The 21,541-nt window shown below is 47.7% G+C and overlaps 1 protein-coding gene across 1 annotated transcript; it reads left to right on the forward strand.

Annotated features, from left to right (window-relative positions):
- The first annotated feature begins 4,133 nt into the window (after positions 1-4,133).
- Positions 4,134-19,917, forward strand: PPP1R14A (protein phosphatase 1 regulatory inhibitor subunit 14A). Its single transcript, XM_075258827.1, has 4 exons — positions 4,134-4,529; positions 15,052-15,132; positions 17,125-17,157; positions 19,807-19,917. Exons 1-4 carry the CDS (start codon positions 4,338-4,340, stop codon positions 19,915-19,917), a joined length of 417 nt encoding a protein of 138 aa, XP_075114928.1. The 5' UTR covers positions 4,134-4,337.
- The last annotated feature ends 1,624 nt before the right edge of the window (positions 19,918-21,541 follow it).

A 21,541-nucleotide genomic window follows, 5' to 3' on the forward strand; every position in this document is an offset into this window, starting at 1 on the left:
CAGAACATTGAGGATTATAAGAGAACAGATTTCCTGACGCTCCGATCAGAATTGTGTAAATCCTGCAAAACGACAAATCTCAAAACTTGTTCTAAATTCTTTGTGGGGGAAAATTTGCAAAGAAACCCAATTTATCCTACACAAGTATTGCAACGAAACCAGATGAATTCTTCAATTATTTCTTCCAGTCGTCTTACGATGTGTCTTCCTTCGGCTTTATAGATGAGGAGACGGCCATGGTGAGCTGGAAGTCGTCCAAAGGGAGTTATGCAAAAATATACAAAAACACAAACATTTTCCTTGGCTGCTTTACTACGGCCTCTGCCAGGCTCGAGTTGGATGAGATCTGACACAAGACGTCTCTGTGACCGCACCGATGCTGTCAACTTGTGTGAGCAAGAAAGCAGATTACAGTACACGCCACCACATCATTGGATGGTTCCTCTTTATTACTCTCCGCCATGACTAAGAGGGGCTCAAAATGTATCAAAAACTATGTGTGATGTGACTTACGTAACCAAAGACAGGGGTCTGATGGGGACATTGACTGCTGGTATCTTGTTACATCTGAAACTAGTGGGGCGCCCCAATATCCCGCCAATTCCATTCACCGATCCAGAGCTGAATATACTTTATTTCTAGGTGTTTCCGCTTCAGAAGACTTTATAAGACAGGAATCCAATTAGATTCCTCCACCCTCAGAAACCCTTATTTAAGGTCACGTCTTACTCATGTCTGCGGGTGTGTCATGTGCCATTGATACCACAAGATGGCGACAGAAGAGAACGTACAAATATTAGCAGAGGCACCAAGTGTCAGTATATGAACAAGATGGCGGAAGAGAACCCGAGACCAATATCCTGCAAGCAGGAAGGCCGGCTGTACTAAAGCTATACTAAAGCGAGGGGGTCCGCTGACCTGAACTATAGATTGTCCATTGGGGTCACTTTGTAGCACGAATCACTATTCTTACAAATAAAATTACAGAACAGACAGAGTCCATGATAAGTCAGCAGTTACCGCACGTGGCTCTCGTACAATGGCTCGGCGTCATGGATTCCAATGTAAACAGAGGCCAAAACCCCCAGCAAAAGGTTGATGTCTAATCTGCATAGTTGCTAATTGTCCTCTGGGACTGTTCTGAATGTTCTGGACTCTCAGCACGTCGATACGTTCAGTACATAGACATAGACCTGTTCTGTCCCCAATCCTCCTGCCAGTGCCGGCCATGACTGAGGTGCAGAATGTGACCCCAATCTAGGCTGGGGGTCACTGTATAGCCCTGGCCATAGGTTACATTCTATATAATCGGTGCAGGACAGTATGTCAGGGGCTCTGAGCATCGTAGAACGTTACTGCTCAGAGTTTTTGTCCCAGCATGAAGTGCCGGCTGGTAAATGCGGAGCCTGACCGCGCACTGTAATGGACGCTTAGCCTACGAGCTCCACTACCAGTGTCTGCTTTTTTCCACCGTGCAGCTTCCTTTTGCCGAGGACGATGGTCAAAATTGGGCGAGACAAGCCCCAAGACTCCCAGGACTCGAGAGGTCTACTGCCTCATCAAGCCACCATGCACAAGTTCCTAAAGAAGCAGATCTTTAACTCACCTGCTTCTACCTCTAAGATGGCGCCCAAAGACTCTTCCAGCATCCCTGATGCTGCTATGCACTCGGACGGGGAAAGTGCACAATTGGATCACAATCCAGCCCTGATTTCAAAGAGTTATCTACACAAGGTCCTCAGCCAAGCAGTTGCACCCCTAGTAGCTGAATTCGCAGAATTCCGGGCCGAATTAACGTCCACCACGCGGAGAGTTGATACCCTAGAAGGGGGACAGTCTGAACTCCTCAAAGTGGCAACTTCCATGGTTGAACGCATAGACTCTCAAACCGCACACTTAAACAATACCTACCTGGTTATTGAAGATCTGGAAAATAGATCCCGCAGGTGCAACTTCAGGATTAGAGGCCTCCCGGAAACGTATCTTCAGGAGACTCTGCCATCTTTAGCCCTTTCTGTGGTAACCTCGCTCCTTGGTGCAGACATGGCTGAGAAAGTCTCTATTGATCGCATACATAGAGCGGTACGCCCGAAGCCGGGACCTGACGAACCCCCTCGTGACATCGTATGCGCTTTACTCTCCTCCTCACACACATCGGCTCTCCTTAAGGCTGCCAGGGATAAGAAAGATCTAGCCTTTGAAGGTTGTCCTATCCAGATATTTCAGGACCTAGCTCCTTCCACCCTACAAAAAAGGAGATTGATGAAACCCTTACTCGATCAGCTTAGAGCACACAACATTCCTTATGCATGGCTCTTCCCTTTTGGAATTTCCCTTTTGAAAAATGGCCGCAGATATAATGTGCACCAATCCGCTCACCTAGAACCTTTGTGGGACGTTCTGGGGATTCCACCCATACAGCTTCCCTCATGGATGCCGCTACAGGTTGAGCCACTACAGCTGCCGACCCTCCGGTCTGACATCGCAGATCTCCCTCGCACACCACGCAGGCTTAAGAAATACAAGGCCGGGGTAGTAAACGGGTTCCTACAGATAATCCCTTATCTGATTTATCTCTGACATACAAAGACCTCATAACCCAGGTCCTGTCAACAACATGGCGGGGCCTCAGCTGCAGGCTACATACACGGGAAGGGGTGTGATGGGATCCACGTGCCCTCCGTGGTCCTATACATATATATATATGTGGACATAACAGGGGTGAACCTACCTTTATAGCCCCCATGAGGGGGTGGGGTGGAGTGAAGGGGGGCGTGGCGGAGCGGTGTTAGCAGGCAGGGAGAGAACCTGCTCTCTGCCTGAGCGTGAGGGGAGGCCGGTGGAGCAGTGCTGCGTCCACAGGGCCTCCCTAATCCACCGCTCGGTGACGGTGATGCTAAACCAGTCCAAACCTTGTCCTGGACTGGCTTAGGTAAGCAGTGGTCGCTTCAGGTTGCCTCATGGGAGGTGCGACACTGGGCCATAAGAAAATAATGGCTCATTGGCTATCGGAGCCCGCTGACAACGCACACGGTCACCATCAGGATCCCCCGACCCACAATCCATTAGCAGTAAATTCTATTTCTTGTGCCCATGACGTAGTTTTTTTTCTATTTGGAAACTTAAATTTAGATTTATAAAATCTGTAGAATCTCAACTAATTAATTTATTTATAGAGTTATTGATTTCAGTAGAGGGCTCTTCTGCCTTCTGTCTTTTCCATTTTTGGTTTTCCTCGGTACTAGTGCTCCACCCATTTGGCCCAGGTGGTTTTAACCTAAAGGAGTCTTCTACTGCTCCAGCCCTCTGACTGACACTATAAGGCAAGCTGTTCTCACTACAGTCTTTAGACTGACACCATATGGTAAGGTGAACCTTTTTGTGATCTGTTCACATGGTACGGTGTTGTGTGGTGTCTGCCATTGCTGTGGTGCGGAGCCCATGGGGCGATGTCGCCCAAAGCCACTGGGGGTGAGTATCCTGGGAGCAGGGTATTACAGGGCTACTCGCTCGCTCCCCCTGTGGACGCTGCTCAGTGCTGCACCCAGTAGTGTAGGGACCCCCCATATAGAGGTGAGTGCGATGTGGCTCCTGGGCATTATACACCATGATCAGTATATATATAATATATATATATATATATACAAACACGCACACATAAATGCACTCACATACATGCCTACACATATATACACACACACCCCTATATATATATATATATATATATATATATATATATATATATATATATATACACTTTGAGCATTGTTTTTTTTTTTTTCATTGTTTCTAGTGATAAGTATCTTCCCGTATATTCACATCTTTAGATTGTCAGCATCTCTGGGAGGAGCGGGCTATCTGCAGGGTGGTGGAGCTTTATATAGGGGGTCTGTGTCTCATTTGCACATGGCTGAATAGCTGGAGGCTTGCAGGCACAATGCTGTGAGTTTTACAAGCACTCCCCTCCCTCCTCTCCCTCTGATTGAAGGGGTTGGTGCAGGATTGTGCTGTGTCAGTCCAGAGAGCTGCAGCTGGGACCAGCACGGCCACTCTTGTCTAGAGGAGATGCTGGTAGTGGCCCCCAGGACTGAGCCCCCCAGGACACGCCGCCACCGCCTGCCAATAAGCCCTTTGTATTTTCCAGGATCCTTTCAGCGCACGTGGAGACTCCAGATCTGAAGAACATCTTAGACTTCTGCTCACTATTATCACTGACCCTTGTAAGACATCTTCAGTGCAGAACATAGATCTGACCACCGGGGACTATTCATCTTGGTTCCTCTGACCAGGAGTGACCACCAGCCCAGGCCCCTAACCCCAGACCTGGACATTCAACAATGGCTGCAAATAAGGTTGGAAAAAGACTGATCAATAAAAACCATTCCCCATCCCGAAGCAGAGACTCAGGGCAAGCCATACAGAGGAGACAAGCCCGGGTGACCGTCAAGTATGACCGCAAGGAGCTGCAGAAGAGGCTGGACGTGGAGAAGTGGATAGACGAGAGCCTGGAGCAGCTGTACCAAGGCAGGGTGAGTGACGGCGGAGCAAAGAGTCCCATATAGGCGCAGGGGTTATATGTATATAGGAAAAAGTGCACATATATACGTATAGGTGCAAAGTTTATATATAGGAAAGGGTGTCCATATATATGTATAGGTGCAAAGGTTATATATAGGAAAGGGTATCCACGTATGTATAGGTGCAGGGCAGCACAGACCACTACACAATGCTGCCTCAGGTTTATATCTTGAAATTTACAGCTTCTAATTTCTGGTTTTGTTCACTCAAGTTGTGCAAGTTTTTGACCCGATATCTTCCGACTAATCTCATGTCTCACTGTCAGTCATTTCTTCTGGCGCGTCGCTGTATTGGGGGTCCTAAGAACATGCTGACAATCCTAGGGGTATGTTCACTCATGACAGTACAATGCAGATTTTCCGTCTTTGTGACTGGAGAACGTTTCAGTTGCAGGAGAGTGGATGAGATTGTAACGGATCTGCCCGTCTTCACCTGCAATGTGCAGGGCGAGATCCACAATGTCACGTGGTACCTTTAATATGATGTCGTACAGTTTGGTGGTCATGTGACCTTGCGGTAAAATGTGACAAAATCTGACACAATTTGGCATTTTGATATTTCTAGTTTTAGACCAAATTATCCTTATTTTTGGCTTCTCTGAGCCAATGCTGAATCCACCAAAGCCAAGTTATCGCTAAGCGTAGGCTTCATGTCACGAACAAGCAGCCATTTTGTACCCTTGGGGCCTCTTTTATAGACTGGAGTCCACTGAGCGACCTGTAAAAATAGTCAAAAAGGGGAGATGAGGGCCAGCATGGTGGCTCAGTGGTTAGCAGTGTAGCCTTACAGCGCTGGAGTCCTGGGGTTGAATCCTGCCAAGGACAAAACATCTACAAGGAGTTTTTGTTCTCCCTGGGTTTCCTCCCATACTCCAAAGACCTACCAAATGTACATTGCGAGGCCTATATGGGGTATCCCAGAAAGTCCATAGCGGCTACCTAATGACTCAGGCCCTGTAGTTACGCCCCGGTCACAGCCCATAGCAACAAATCACATCATTTTCATTATACAGAAGCACTATTGCTATGTGCTGTGATTGGTTGCTATTGGCAACTAAGACCATTTTCATATCTGCTCCACCATTAAAGGCGTCCCCAATGCTGCGAGAGAAATCTCCAGCGCCGCCTCTATCTTCACCTTGACCGGCCTCTCCCTGCGTCTTCTTCCGTCCTGGCTTTCAGTTTTCTAGGCGTGTGTTGTCGGCTCTGCCATCGGGTCACGAGCAGAGCCGACTGTGCATGCGCGGCAGCCACAAGAAAATGGCCACTTACATGAGCTTACTGTGTAATCGGACGGAAGAAGACGAGGGGAGAGGCCGTTCCTGAAGAAGATGGTGTTGGAGATTTCTCTCGCAGCATTGGGGAACTCATTTGCATACAGACGAAAACCGGGATTTCTACCGAACGGCGGTGCGGAGAAGACATCTAAAGGGTGCGTTCACACGATGTAAAGTGGTACACGTGTCAGCAGATTGCGCACTCAAAAAGATCCCATTCATTTCAATGGGAGTTATGCGGCCGCAAAATCACGGGCACAAAATAATGCAGCGTATACACTCGTAACTCCCATTGAAATGAATGGGATCTTTTTGAGCGCTCAAACTCTGACACGCCGTATACGTGCCAGATCATGCTCAATTTTACATCGTGTGAACGCACCCAAAGGTAGGAGAAGAATTTCCTTTATTAAGGCTATTCCTACGTGTTAGAAAAAATTGCATTTTAATGATAGGATCCCTTTAAGTTTGTGTTTGTGACAAAATGCGAACAAGTTGAAGGGGTGTGAATACTATTGCCAGCCACTGTACGCTCCTGATGGGTGTCAGTTGTCAGATGTTAGTATGGCATGCGGCTATCTCTGGGGCTCCCATTGCTGTGACTGTAGCGGCGGGGCCCATTCTCACCTCTGTAGGGATCGTGGATAAATCATTTTCTTGGTTCCTTGTATCTCAGCGATCCCAGCGCCGTCCTAAAGCAGCTACCTGTCATTACCAGGTATACTGTACACATATCATATACATACCCCATAAACATACCATACACATACCATACACATACTGTACACATTCCGTACATACCCCGTACACATACCATACGATGGGGTGAAGTACTGCACAGGTCGTGTGTAAAGGGGCGCGTACACACTAGATAAAAGGAACTTTGTCCATGTGGACCATTGGGTGAGAAGTAAAAGCCCTTTCTGGGAACCTTCTTTGAAGGAAGATCTTGTTGTCTGATATAAAATAAGCGTCCTCACTTGTCCCCGAGCTCTGTGGTCCGTTCAGGCTCATGTGGGGACTTTATTACAGGAAATGACCACAAAGACTAATCCGTGGCCTCTGTGGTCTCCAGAGAGCGAGCGGTGATGTGACTCACATACGGCCACTCTTCCTTACCTCAAATATCAGATAGTTCAGCGTCCTCCTCCCTGCAAGGCCACTGCAAAGATCTGAACATAAGAGGCATCGAAACCTACGTAGTTACACGGAGCGATGGACACTATAAAGTGACTTCAGTGCCCAACCAGTCTTTGTCCCCTTCAAGCAGCGGCTTGGCCGGGTGGCTCGGCCTGGACATATTGATGGCCCACCCTGAGGATAGGCTGTCAGTGTATTAATTGCCCCAGGACACCTTATCAGTGCAAGGTCTGGGTCTGGGAAACCCCCAAACGTCCACTTTGTCAGTGTGATATCGGTGACACATCTCTGTATTATCACAGTGTAAGGGGTCCGGGGCAAAGCTCAGGCCAGGTTGTATTCCTGCCTGCGGCCTGGGCGCACGAATAAATGTGTCCGAAGAGGGTTCAGACGGAGATCGCCCATCAGCCAGCCCGAACCTCGTCTCATGGACCCATAACTACATTGCTTTGCAACAGACATTTTTGCTCATTCCCCTTAGCCCTGACCCTAATGGACAAGGTAAAAAGTGTGTAAGGTTAAGGCCCCACGTAGTGGCTGCAGCCAAAAAGCACTGTGGGAAAAAACGTGGCAGAAACGCATCACACTCGTCAGTGTTTTTTGCAGAAATTCCAGAGAGTTTTCCCTGCAGATTTTCTGCCATTATTATACGGAAAGCTCTGGCGTTACCGAAGGTGTTACTGACACACTGCGATTTGCTCAGACACAACGGTTTTGAAACTTGCAGCTTTTCTGCTGTGGATATTTTTGTGCAATGTGTGGATGGGATTAGCAGGGACTGTAAAACGCGGCAAATATCGCAGAATTTACTCTACGCAGTGCCTAAAACACGTAATAAAGCATTTAGGCCACTATATGGAGTAACGTACGTCAGAATTCTGTTACACTGGGCTCACATCTCGGCTATATACTACATGTATAGATTTGATTTGTATAGCCCCCACATCACGGCTGTATACTACATGTATGGCCCCCACATCACGGCTGTATACTACATGTATGGCCCCCACATCACGGCTGTATACTACATGTATGGCCCCCACATCACGGCTGTATACTACATGTATGGCCCCCACATCACGGCTGTATACTACATGTATGGCCCCCACATCACGGCTGTATACTACATGTATGGCCCCCACATCTCGGCTGTATACTACATGTATGGCCCCCACATCACGGCTGTATACTACATGTATGGCCCCCACATCACGGCTGTATACTACATGTATGGCTCCCACATCTCGGCTGTATAGTACATGTATGGCCCCCACATCACGGCTGTATACTACACGTATGGCCCCCACATCACGGCTGTATACTACATGTATGGCCCCCACATCACGGCTGTATACTACATGTATGGCCCCCACATCACGGCTGTATACTACATGTATGGCCCCCACATCACGGCTGTATACTACATGTATGGCCCCCACATCACGGCTGTATACTACATGTATGGCCCCCACATCACGGCTGTATACTACATGTATGGCCCCCACATCACGGCTGTATACTACATGTATGGCCCCCACATCTCGGCTGTATACTACATGTATGGCCCCCACATCACGGCTGTATACTACATGTATGGCCCCCACATCACGGCTGTATACTACATGTATGGCTCCCACATCTCGGCTGTATAGTACATGTATGGCCCCCACATCACGGCTGTATACTACATGTATGGCCCCCACATCACGGCTGTATACTACATGTATGGCCCCCACGTTACTTTGCAGTACACTTGGGTTTGCACCTCCCTTTCTATTTGCCTTAGTGGCTTTATTTGGCCAATGGCTGGTCGTGTGGCTTTAATAATGGCGAGTGATGACCAACCCTGTGCCTGATGCGGACGGCCGACCCTGTGCCTGATGCGGACGCCCGACCATGTGGGCAGATTTCCTATGATCATTTTCCCGACTGCTCACACTAAATCATTGTGTATTGTCGGCCCTTTGCAGCTGCGTTGCACAGGGTATAGCGGTGGTCTCTGCACCAGGTGCCACAAACACATCCTATAGTCTGCCAGGGACCCAGCGAGGACAATGACACAATATTGTGCAATATTAAATGAGCTCCAGATCTGCAGGAAATAACTAGCAGACGCACATGGCGCTGGGAAAGTGGCTGCTCCAGCCCCTCCGTGGAAGAATGTGCGGAGTCCCCTACACTGTCAATGGCGCTCCAGCTGTAACTACAACTCTCATCATCCTCTTATAGCCAGAGCAATTCTCCTCGTCCAATATTGTTCTACAGTCAGATGATCAGTATTAGTGAATAACCAGGCTACAGACAATATACTATTACAAGATCTCTGCCTGCTGTCATTCAATGGGAATCTGCGGTACAAATCTGTCATGGTCACATGATGGACATATCGGTGTGTAGTCTTATAGTGGACATATGGGAGTATGGTCTTGTGGTGGACACATAAGTGTATGGTCTTATAGTGGACGTATGGGTGTTTGGTAACATGGCAGACACATGGGTGTATGGCCTTATAGTGGACACATGAGTGTGTGGTCTTGTGGTGGACACGGGTGTATGGACTTGTGGCGGACACACGAGTGACAAATTGACATATCAGACAGAAATAGAATAAGTATTGATGGGGGGGGGTCTGATGGTCCTTCACTGCTCTGTATATTTTCTATGGCCACGCGACATACTGACAGAAGACCAAGGTGGTCAGCGATTGACATGAGCTTCTTCTGATCAGAGGGGTCTCAGGATGTTTGTTTGTCTTATAGGATTATCTGAAAGGGTTTGTCCAAGACTTCATACAGATGGCCCATCCTTTGTATGAGATCAGTGCAGGTCTGACCTCCAGCCCCCACCAGATGATTTTGGCACAGGTAGCCTTTCGCACATCTCATGTCCTGTGCAGTCGCCCTGCTGTGATATTGTAATAAGCTCATTGTTGGGTTTTTGTGGTCACCGATGGATGTCAGAAGTGGCCCCATCGCTCTCCCAGCCTTGGATTTATCCTCCTTTGTGTGAAGTTATCTCTGTAACGTTCATCTTGTCATCATGTTCTTTGCTGCAAAGTCTTCCAGAACTGCGGAGATCCTGCTGTGCCGGTGACAACCATAGTAATTGTACCGACAACCGAGGGAGCTGAGTGCTCTGGAACCAATGCAGGGGTCAGGTCAGACCCTACAAATAACATGCACTTCTATTCCTCTACTTCTAAATGACCTTAGAGGTGACAGCCAGTAATGGGGCTGGTGACTCAGCTTTCTATAGGCCCTGAATGGCACAGAAATGTTCAGTGTCTTTACATCATCTCCAGAGTCTCCAAGCTCCTCGGTCCATAAACTGTAACAGGGGCCGCACCTACAGCGTCATATATAACCCAATATCTCCTTATGACAGAGCGGCCGTTGTGCCCATCACGGCCGGGATCACTTCTCTACCAATGGTGGATTTGGCCACAAGAGTCTCCCCGAGTGCGCCCAGGCTCTATCATTATATCACATTTGAGGGTAACTATTCTCTATTCTAGGGGTTCTTGAAAGGTGGGATCTCAGAACCATTTTATTTGGGGGCTCAGTCCGATAATGTTTCGGCCTCCTATAGCCACACCCCTGATGCTCCTCGTCACCACCTATCTGTCAGTATAAGGTCATCATAACCACTTCTGGCTTTGACTAAAAGTAGTTGAGAAATAATTGCAACAAAATTTGCCAGTATGAATAAAGCCTTGTGCTTCTTATATATACTATGTGAACCAGAAAGCCCTGGATGATCTGTCCCAAGGAGGAACTAGAGGGAGTCTGTCACCAGAGATAGCTTAGCGTCACCTAATACAAATGGTGTTTTCCCCTTGTGACTTGTTGTCCGCATTGCCAATATGCAAAAAAGCAAAAAGGGAGTTGTCAGTAATCCAAAGAGCTCATTTGTATATTGACAATAAAGATCATATCCCAGCAGAGGTAGCAACTCACAAAGGGAAAGCACTGTTTGTTCAGGTGACAGTAACCTATCTATCTGCAGGACTGGGGTGACATGCTGGTTCTGGTGACACTAACCTATCTATCTGCAGGCTGGGGTGACATGCTGGTTCTGGTGACACTAACCTATCTATCTGCAGGGCTGGGGTGATATGCTGGTTCTGGTGACAGTAACCTATCTATCTGCAGGGCTGGGGTGATATGCTGGTTCTGGTGACAGTAACCTACCTATCTGCAGGGCTGGGGTGATATGCTGGTTCTGGTGACAGTAACCTAACTGCAGGACTGGGGTGATATGCTGGTTCTGGTGACAGTAACCTATCTATCTGCAAGGCTGGGGTGATATTCTGGATCTGGTGATAGTAACCTATCTATCTGCAGGGCTGGGGTGATATGCTGGTTCTGGTGACAGTAACCTATCTATCTGCAGGGCTGGGGTGACATGCTGGATCTGGTGATAGTAACCTATCTATCTATAGACAGTCTCATTGGGTGACGCCCTCACGTTTATGGACAGGTTGTTTAGCTTTGGGGTCTCATTAACCACTTCCTGGATATTTTGGGCCCAGCATTGAGACTCTTTCTTTGTTGCTCCCTCCAGTCTCTCTGGTCTAGGTTGGTGATATTTTGCAGCTCCTGGCCGTTGTCCTATGGTGGGGGGCGTGGGGCCGTTTCCTCTTCTATATAACATACACTCTATAAATTATTCATTAAGCCCCCCCCCCCCCCCATCGCTGAGCCGCTTCTCAGGGACGCCGTTCACTCATCTCCTGTGTGCATGGATGGACATGTTGTGTATATGACATTAATCGGGGCCCCTGGAGGAGCCCATCCCCCGCTCTGAGTGTCTCCTCTGCCCTCTGGGGATGTCTTCTCATTATCTGCTAATTGGGCAGCTGAGACAAAGTGACCAACAAAGGGCCGTTCTGTCTTGTGTCTCCCCTGAGCCCTGGCCCTGTATAATGATGGGTATGATATGTATGGACAGAGGCCGTGGCGTAGTCTGAACTGCAGCCTAAACTTACCATGAGCTTCTCTTGCATCACTTGTCTTATCTTAAAGGGATTTCCCATGGATATAATTATCTTTAAATCTGTAGACAATTCCAAATCAATTCATTACTGTAAATACAAGTCCCAGATAATAGAAAGTTCCTCCATTCAAGGTTTTATCCACTGACACCCAATCAAGACAAGACGTCGCCAATAAGACGGTGAAGGAGGAAATCTGACTGGTCACTTATTCCTAGAACTCATCAACAAATCTTTGTATTGTCACTGACCTTCATCACATTTCTGTTCATGGGAAAATCCCTTTAAGGTTATTGGAGTAAAGTTATCTCATGTAACTGTATTGTACTGAAATGTCTGAAATATCAAAGTAAGCCGAGGACGGAAGAGCCCGAGGTCGTACGGAGGAGCCAAGAAATGTCTGAGGAGTCTTATAATGTCTCAGCACTAAACAAGAATTCTAGTCCTCTGTGATGTTATAGGGTTTTCTGAGACTGTAATATTGATGGTCTATTCTTAAAGGGAGTCTTTCACTAGAATGCAGCAGATAGATAGGTTACTGTCACCAGACCCAGTATATCACCCCAGCCCTGCAGATAGATAGGTTACTGTCACCAGAACCAACACATCACCCCAGTCCTGCAGATAGATAGGTTAGTGACACCAGACCCAGCATATCACCCCAGCCCTGCAGATAGATAGGTTACTGTCACCAGAACCAGCACATCACCCCAGCCCTGCAGATAGATAGGTTACTGTCACCAGAACCAGCATATCACCCCAGTCCTGCAGATAGATAGGTTAGTGTCACCAGACCCAGCATATCACCCCAGCCCTGCAGATAGATAGGTTACTGTCACCAGAACCAGCATATCACCCCAGTCCTGCAGATAGATAGGTTAGTGTCACCAGACCCAGTATATCACCCCAGCCCTGCAGATAGATAGGTTACTGTCACCAGAACCAACACATCACCCCAGTCCTGCAGATAGATAGGTTAGTGTCACCAGACCCAGCATATCACCCCAACCCTGCAGATAGATAGGTTACTGTCACCAGAACCAGCACATCACCCCAGCCCTGCAGATAGATAGGTTACTGTCACCAGAACCAGCATATCACCCCAGTCCTGCAGATAGATAGGTTAGTGTCACCAGACCCAGCATATCACCCCAGCCCTGCAGATAGATAGGTTACTGTCACCAGAACCAGCACATCACCCCAGCCCTGCAGATAGATAGGTTACTGTCACCAGAACCAGCATATCACCCCAGTCCTGCAGATAGATAGGTTAGTGTCACCAGACCCAGCATATCACCCCAGCCCTGCAGATAGATAGGTTACTGTCACCAGAACCAGCACATCACCCCAGCCCTGCAGATAGATAGGTTACTGTCACCAGAACCAGCATATCACCCCAGTCCTGCAGATAGATAGGTTAGTGTCACCAGACCCAGCACATCACCCCAGCCCTGCAGATAGATAGGTTAGTGTCACCAATCATTGTATTATATATTCTGTATTTCCCAGTTCTCAGTTCTCCTTCCTTTTGTGCTATTGTTATAAACAATTTCTTATTCAATAAATCCAGTTCAGGAAACGTCATAGTCTTCGTGTCGATCCTTGCACGGACTGATATATGATGGTGTCTGACATTGGATTCCTTTATAGAGGGTGTTCAGTTTATTACTTTTATATTTTGTGGGTGACTTTTCACCATTGTGGGGTGCTCAGATGTTCGTCGGTCAGTCCCACATCAAACCTCCATTACACTATAGTCCATGTCCAGTTGTATTGTCTTGCAACCTCTCCCTGAAGCCTTCAATGGTGCCCGCTGGCCATAGCTGCACACGATGGGTAAGTTATTTAGCCATGCATGCCAGTCTCATTGTATAGACGGATGTAATTGTGGTACGTTATAGACACTTGGCCCCTTCTTGTGCCTATGATGTGCCCCATAGTTTCTTTCTACACTGAGCTCAACACCGTACAAAACTGAGGCAGTGAGGGCGCTGGTCTGAGGGATTTTGTCTAAGCCAAGCTTGTTCCTGGAACGCTTTATACCAGCAGAGGACTTTAGAAATTCTCCACATTGACTTTGCATCTAATAACCTAAATATTTTCCACGTATATCTCACAATGCTGTGAGGAGAGTCTTGTCCGACATGTCAACCCTATTGGGACTTGGCCATCTAACTCCCCATCTTGGGGCCATGCTGGAAATCTCATGTCAGCTGAATACACCGATATTATGTGTATGTGGCCAGGGAAGCCTTCAGTGTTCTCGAGGTCTATAGAGGGATCTGGCCACAGCCTACTCACTTCATCACAGTACATGCATGCTCAGCCGAACCCAAGTGTCTATGTATATGGAGGAATCCTGAAAACAGAAACGTCCTCCTTGATCTTCCACAGCTGATTTGGCCGCAGAACCGACGGTGCCAGACTCAGTCTAAGTCCCATCAGCAAACAAATCCCTGGTGGAAAGTCAAAGCTCTTCTGTGTCCACAGGGAAATTTGGAGAGGAATCTGAGGTGGAAGACAGCCTTACATCCTCTCCAGAATCTGCTGTGAACTTGGTCTACAATAGTTGTTGGCCAAAGAACAGCAGAAGCTGCGAGAGCTTCCCATGGTAAGGCATAAAGCCGCCCATACAGTTACTCCTCCGTACACCGACACACTTGGCTTGTCCATGTGTAGTCACTGGAGTGAGAGACGTTCAGGGGCCTCATCTCAACGTGCCAATCCTGTTTCAATGAAAGGGTTAATGATTTCCCCCGTGTACTAAGGAATGTGTGGCCAATGTCCTCCATTAATGTCTCTTTCCTATGAGGTCATTATCAGAGTCCTCCATTTCTCCTGGGTGACACTTTTATCTTCTGCTCGGGTGCCCTCGCTGGGCTAGTGCCGAATGATGGCTCTATTAGTGGCCCCTCTGAGACCCCGCGACCATCCTGGAGAGAGCGAATATATACGGCGCCCATTTCCTATGGCTTCTCCCACTCACATGAGGATCTGACGACAAAAAACCTCTCAGCCGTTGTCCTTAACCTTTCTCAATATGTCATGCTTCTATGTCTTGTAGGAAATGGACATGCCCGATGAGGTGAATATTGATGACCTTTTGGACGTAGAGACAGATGAGGAGAGAAGAAGTAGCTTACAGGTGAGGAGACAACTTGTCTATTAGTAGGATTGCTTGATCGCTCACATGGACTTATTCATACAACTCTCACTTTTTCTTGCGTTTTTTCCTGGGGTCATAGTGGGTAAATAGCAAGAAAAGGGGCAGCATACAGGGGCAAATTGTAGGGATTACAGAGGGGTTAGTGAGGGGCCTGTGTGGGGCCAATGAGGGGCCAGTTCTGGGCCGATGCCTACAGAGCTCCACCAGCTCTTAGGAGGCCTCTAGATAAGGTGCTAAGATCACCTGGTAGCGGCGTTGCGGCCTCGTTCTTCCATCGAGGACACTTTATTTACTTCTATTACATTTTCTGCATCTAATTATAACAAAAAATGAGTTGATTTATTGCCATCGTGGATTTGGTTTTACCTAATAATGGACAGTAAATGATATTATATTTGGCCGGTGACGGCCAACCTCTACAATGTAATGCGGTAAAACAGAATAGCTAGAAAAGGGTTCACTTTTTATTACTCGAGGAGTTCTGGTCGAGCTTATATCCGGTGGAAATTTCTGCCATACAGAGCCCATATAATAGTGTCACACATTACGCATGTACAGTAATATACCGTCATACAGTGCCTATATACTAGTGTCACACATTACACATGTACAGTAATATACCGTCATACAGTGCCTATATAATAGTGTCACACATTACACATGTACAGTAACATACCTAACATACCGTCATACAGTGCCTATATAATAGTGCCAATGATCACTTAAGTCACTTCCATATTGTAATGGAGCTATAAGGGCAGCAAGAAAAATCCGGGACACGACTGGATGATTTGTAGACCATTCGCACTTGTTATCTAAATGTTTATAGTTGTAAATAGCCCTATAATACTGCTATACAGTGCCAAATAATAGCGCTATATAGTGCTAAATAATACTGCTATACAGTGCCAAATACTGCTATATAGTGCCAAATAATACCGCTAAAAAGTGCCAAATAATACTGCTATACAGTGCTTAAGAAGTGAAGGAGTTAATAATGAAGTCCTTGGTGGTCTAGAGCAGTGAAAGACTTGATGCGGCATTAATATCTTGAAGGTTTATAAGGCTCTTTTTCAAGTTGCTTCAGGTTGTCCTGTCCTTGGGCCCGTTTTGTGTATATCTTGGGCCCGCCTTGTCTATATCTTGGGCCCGCCTTGGGTACATCTTGGGCCCGCCTTGGATGTAAGGGTGGCTCCCGCCCGGCTCCCACTTCCTCTGTAGTCACTTAGTGATGGAGAATATTTGTCCCTTGTTTTTCCTCTGTGAGTTGAGCAGGTTTTTCCTTTCTCCAGACGCCATCACTTTAGTTGTGTATATTATCTCATGGATGGATGGGGGGGGGGGATAAGGTCGGACTTTTATGGGTTTCCAGCAGAGAACTTGAGACCACTTCAAACTTCTGGTGGATGAAGATTAACTTTGGGGCTGATAAATCTAATCTGTGTTTGTCATTGCTGGGGCTTCCAGTGGACAAGTCTCATCTTTGATGTGGTGTAGAAGGAATACTTTCCCATACAGAGCAGATAAGTAGGAGGAGGGGTAGTTATCAGATGGTGGGGGGGATGCAGTAGGGCTGAGGACGACATACAGTACAGTATTAGGCTGGCTCTTGTATCCTCGCACCCCCAGCACTCCTTGTGTAAATCACATTACCTAAGTAGCGATTTATGCTCGGAGGGCTACTTTACAATACTGGGTTGTTTCTCAGTCATGAGATGAATTCCTTATAAAAATATCAAACCTCAGTGGATGATGGGAAGAAAATCTATCAGAACTGTATCTGTTTCATATTGTATCTGTATCTCAGTATTTGTATCTCTGCACCGGTATCTGTATCTATATCTCTGCACTGGTATCTCTATCTCTGCACCAGTATCTGTATCTTTATCTCTGTATCTGTATCGTATTGCTCATGAATGGAATCTAATAAATCTTTCCCACCTAACTCTTTATATTTTGTGTTGTTCCCAGGTCATCCTCAGTTCCTGCACTAACAATACAGAGGTAGGTGTCACGTTAGGCCTTGCGATACTTTCCTCTATTCTTGGATCTTGCTATATTTTATTCTTTGTTGATTGAGATTTTAATTTTGAGATTTCAATGAAAAAATAAAAGACAACCAAATGAAGGAGTTTCCTAGATGTGGGCGACTCTCCGAGCTCGCATGGTCATGGCCTTGCACTATGATCGCCTCGCACGGTCATGGCCTTGCACTATGATCGCCTCGCACGGTCATGGCCTCGCACTATCATCGCCTCGCACGGTCATGGCCTCCCCGTGGTTCTGACTATAACGGGGTCCTTTAGCTCTGGGCAGACACTGTGATGGAGGTTCCGGCGCGTTTCCTGTGATGTCACCGGGGCATCTCCTTGTGCTGTTCCTCTGTTATTCCTCCCAGAAATGTAGAAATAAATGGTCAGCTGGATGGGACCAGTTGTGGGCGTGTCCCTGCACTCTCACTAACCAATCAGGGCTGACAAATATAAATATAAAACCTTTGTTACGTTTAGAATAAATAAATGCCGCCACCTCTGATACTCGACTACTCTTGTGACAGAATTTGGTTGCCCTGGATCAAAAGGTCCAACATCCCCGACCGTATTGTCTTTAACTATAATGAAGTCATCAGAAGGAGAGGGGTGGCTATTGCCCTGGGCGGGGTCTTGCTCCCGCTCTCCCAGCTCTCGGCACTGCAGCGCTCCGTCCCCCTCCCCCCTTGTGTTGGTTTTTGGTTTCTTTATCTTTTTATCTCCTTTTGTCTTCTATGATTACCTTTAGCCTGGTCGCTCTTTACTTATATTTGTATGTCACGCTCCGTGTATAGTTTGCCGTACTCTGCGTGTAGTTTGCCACGCTCCGTGTATAGTTTGCCACGCTCCATGTATAGTTTGCCGTGCTCTGTGTAGTTTGCTGTGCTCCATGTATAGTTTGCCGCGCTCCGTGTATAGGTTGCCGCGCTCCGTGTATAGTTTTCCATGCTCCGTGTGGTTTGTCACGCTCCGCACATGGCACGGAGGCACGGCAGTGAAGATAGGGGCACATTCTGGGGGTCAGGTCACCCCCCTATCCTACATGGGCACAGACACGGCTTTGAGGATAGGGGCACATTCTGGGGGTCAGGTCACTGCCTATTCTACATGGGTACAAGCACAGCAGTGAGGATAGGGCACCTTCTGGGGGTCAGGTCACCCCCCTATCCTACATGGGCACAGGCACGGCAGTGAGGATAGGGGCACATTCTGGGGGTCAGGTCACCGCCTATTCTATATGGGCACAGACACGGCAGTGAGGATAGGGGCACATTCTGGGGGTCAGGTCACCGCCTACATGGGCACAGACATGGCAGTGAGGAGAGGGGCACCTTCTGGGGGTCAGGTCACATCTATCCTACATGGGCACAGGCACAGCAGTGAGGGTAGGGGCACATTCTGGGGATCAGGTCACCCCCCTATCCTACATTAGCACAGGCACGGCAGTGAGGATAGGGCACCATCTGGGGGTCAAGTTACCGCCTACAGAGGGGGCCTCAGTTATGTACCCCTGTTTGTATCACATGCAGACATTTTGTAGTCTTCTGTTACACGTGTGCTATAATGTGTGATGCTTCTCCTTAAAGATGATGGACATATCTCCACGTGGCCATGGTACAGTTGTGCAGTGTTCACACTGAGTTTATGCGCAGATCAGCAGCTTGTCAGATTCCATAGTATGGGTGTAACATTTGCCTGTGAAATGCGTCTGCGTTGTGTTATATGTCTGGGCCGTTTCCTCCGCCTGGGCCTCCTTGTAGCCTCGTAGTATAAACCTTTCCTGTTAAGGGTGTGTTAGTGTGCAGAACGACACGGCCTGACCCCGTCAGCAGAATTTGGGCAAGCAAAGGAAATTGCGGTGAAGGTCCAGTGAATCTGTTCCTAGTGGAACATCTGTAGAGCTGTCACGTGGTGAGACTGAGCGTTGTGTGTGTCCATAATCGCTGTACTGTAGAGGAGATTGAAGCTCCAAGGCCCCAATGCAGAATCTACATCCACGTCCACTCTGTGTCCCCTTTATGATCATGGGGCTGCAGATTGCATATGGCCGCTCTGCCAACCGTCCACAGCTGGGGCCACCACAACATCTGCAGGGCAGAACATATAACGACTTGTACATTACAGTATATCGGTCACCTGCTGGTGCCCAGGTACTGTGACTTGCTTTACATGCAGTAGACGGCTTCTCTATGTATATATAGCCCCATAATGACTGGTGATATGCTGGTTCTGGTGACAGTAACCTATCTATCTGCAGGGCTGGGGTGATATGCTGGTCCTGGTGACAGTCACCTATCTATCTGCAGGACTGGGGTGATATGCTGGTTCTGGTGACACTAACCTATCTATCTGCAGGGCTGGGGTGATAGGTTACTGTAACCAGTACCAGCATATCACCCCAGCCCTGTAGATAGCTAGGTTACTGTCACCAGAATATCACCCCAGCCCTGTAGATAGGTTACTGTCATCAGAACCAGCATAGCTATCTACAGGGCTGGGGTGATGTGCTGGTTCTGGTGATGGTAACCGATCTATCTGCAGGATAGATATTTGCTGGATTTTGATAAGATTACTTCTAATAAAGCTGCTGACCATGACCGTAAATCTTGTGACTGTTTTCCAGGCATTTATTCGGGATCTGCTGTTGAAGTTGAAGGGGCTTCAGAAACAAACACATCTAAGGAAGAACGGTCTGGAGATCAGCAGTGAGGAGCAGATCCAGGAACTTGCATGACCAGGACCTCCTGCTAGTAGAGATCAGCAAGCAGAAGACAGTCCTACGCGATGGATGATGGGATGGTCAGGAGGCTTCTGGTGAGAGAATCTCATCTGTTATCTCCAAATCTCCACCAAACCCCAGGACTGAAGACTGAGCCGCTGTCTCCATCTTGTCGTCTTCTACATTCTCCATTGAATAGAAAGCACAGTGAGCTGACTCCTACAAGAATCCATCCTTGTTCCTTAAGACTGCCGTCCTGAAGTTGAAGGGAAGCGATTCTGATCTGTATGAATTATATTCCGCACAATAAGTTCAGATATAAAGTGTTATTTTTCTTTACAGACTGCGCAAACAGTTAACAATCCGCCATGACATCACCGAGGAGGCGGGATTCAGAAAGTGATGTCACTACTTAGTAGTTGGTTTTCCCATAAGCATTAAAGGGATTGTCCAGGATATACAGTTTTTGGCACCGAGTCCAGGGAGAGTGGGGAAAAAAAACCCAAAAAACATATTGACTTGTCCCTGGTGCTCCGATGTCTCCCAACGTCATCCGGTTCTGCTGCTCCTGGGGTCTTGTTCTCGCCACACAAGTCCTATGAAAGAACAAGGGGCGTTGCAGGTGACATATGTCAGTAATGTCCTGATTCCTTTCCTTAGGCCAATAGGGTCATGTGAAGTGTGATCTTCCACTGGAAGAAGTCCTGGCGTGCCAGTGCACTGGACCATGGTGGGAGATACTGGAGCACAGGGACCGGTGGGTATGGGGTTATTATTTCACCTTCCCTGGCTGTATATCCTGGACCACCCCTTTAATAGAGAGAACAATGCTGCATTTCATTCTATATAAATCTGTTCTGGCCCAGGGTCACAGATTGACCTCTATATATTAGGACACCTATAGTAGTGGGTGGAAGGTCACGAGCCCCTCGCTGACTGATCCTTCTCGCTGACCTGTGCCGTGCTCCACTTGGTACCTCCGCAGTTTGGGCACTTTGAGTGGTTTTTTTTTTAGGGAGTTTAATGTGAAGGCGCCTTTGTAGTCACAGATTCACTTTGCTCACGAGATGATCTCTAGTTGGAAACTCTTTTGTTATTACATTTATTTCTGCCAACTCCACTATAAATCTGTGAGCTTGAGTGAGCGGCCATGTTTATATCCGTTGTAGATTGCGTCATGCCATCGTAGCCAATAGGAGCAGAGCTGGCAGGACCCCATACACATGATGGCCAATAGGAGCAGAGCTGGCAGGACCCCATACACATGAAGGCCAATAGGAGCAGAGCTGGCAGGACCCCATACACATGATGGCCAATAGGAACAGAGCTGGCAGGACCCCATACACATGATGGCCAATAGGAACAGAGCTGGCAGGACTCCATACACATGATGGCCAATAGGAGCAGAGCTGGCAGGACCCCATGCACATGGCCAATAGGAGCAGAGCTGGCAGGACCCCATGCACATGGCCAATAGGAGCAGAGTTGGCAGGACCCCATGCACATGGCCAATAGGAGCAGAGCTGGCAGGACCCCATGCACATGGCCAATAGGAGCAGAGTTGGCAGGACCCCATGCACATGGCCAATAGGAGCAGAGCTGGCAGGACCCCATGCACATGTCCAATAGGAACAGAGCT

The sequence above is a fragment of the Leptodactylus fuscus genome, chromosome 11, assembly GCF_031893055.1.
Source record: "Leptodactylus fuscus isolate aLepFus1 chromosome 11, aLepFus1.hap2, whole genome shotgun sequence".
Classification (NCBI taxonomy): Eukaryota; Metazoa; Chordata; class Amphibia; order Anura; family Leptodactylidae; genus Leptodactylus; species Leptodactylus fuscus.

Excerpts from the sequence above, each read along its gene's own strand:
- PPP1R14A (XM_075258827.1), top strand. The coding sequence starts at position 4,338 with ATGGCTGCAAATAAGGTTGGAAAAAGACTGATCAATAAAAACCATTCC. Across the intron at positions 15,133-17,124 it reads AGAGAAGAAGTAGCTTACAG|GTCATCCTCAGTTCCTGCAC; the intron begins GTGAGGAGACAA and ends TGTTGTTCCCAG. Across the intron at positions 17,158-19,806 it reads CCTGCACTAACAATACAGAG|GCATTTATTCGGGATCTGCT; the intron begins GTAGGTGTCACG and ends ACTGTTTTCCAG.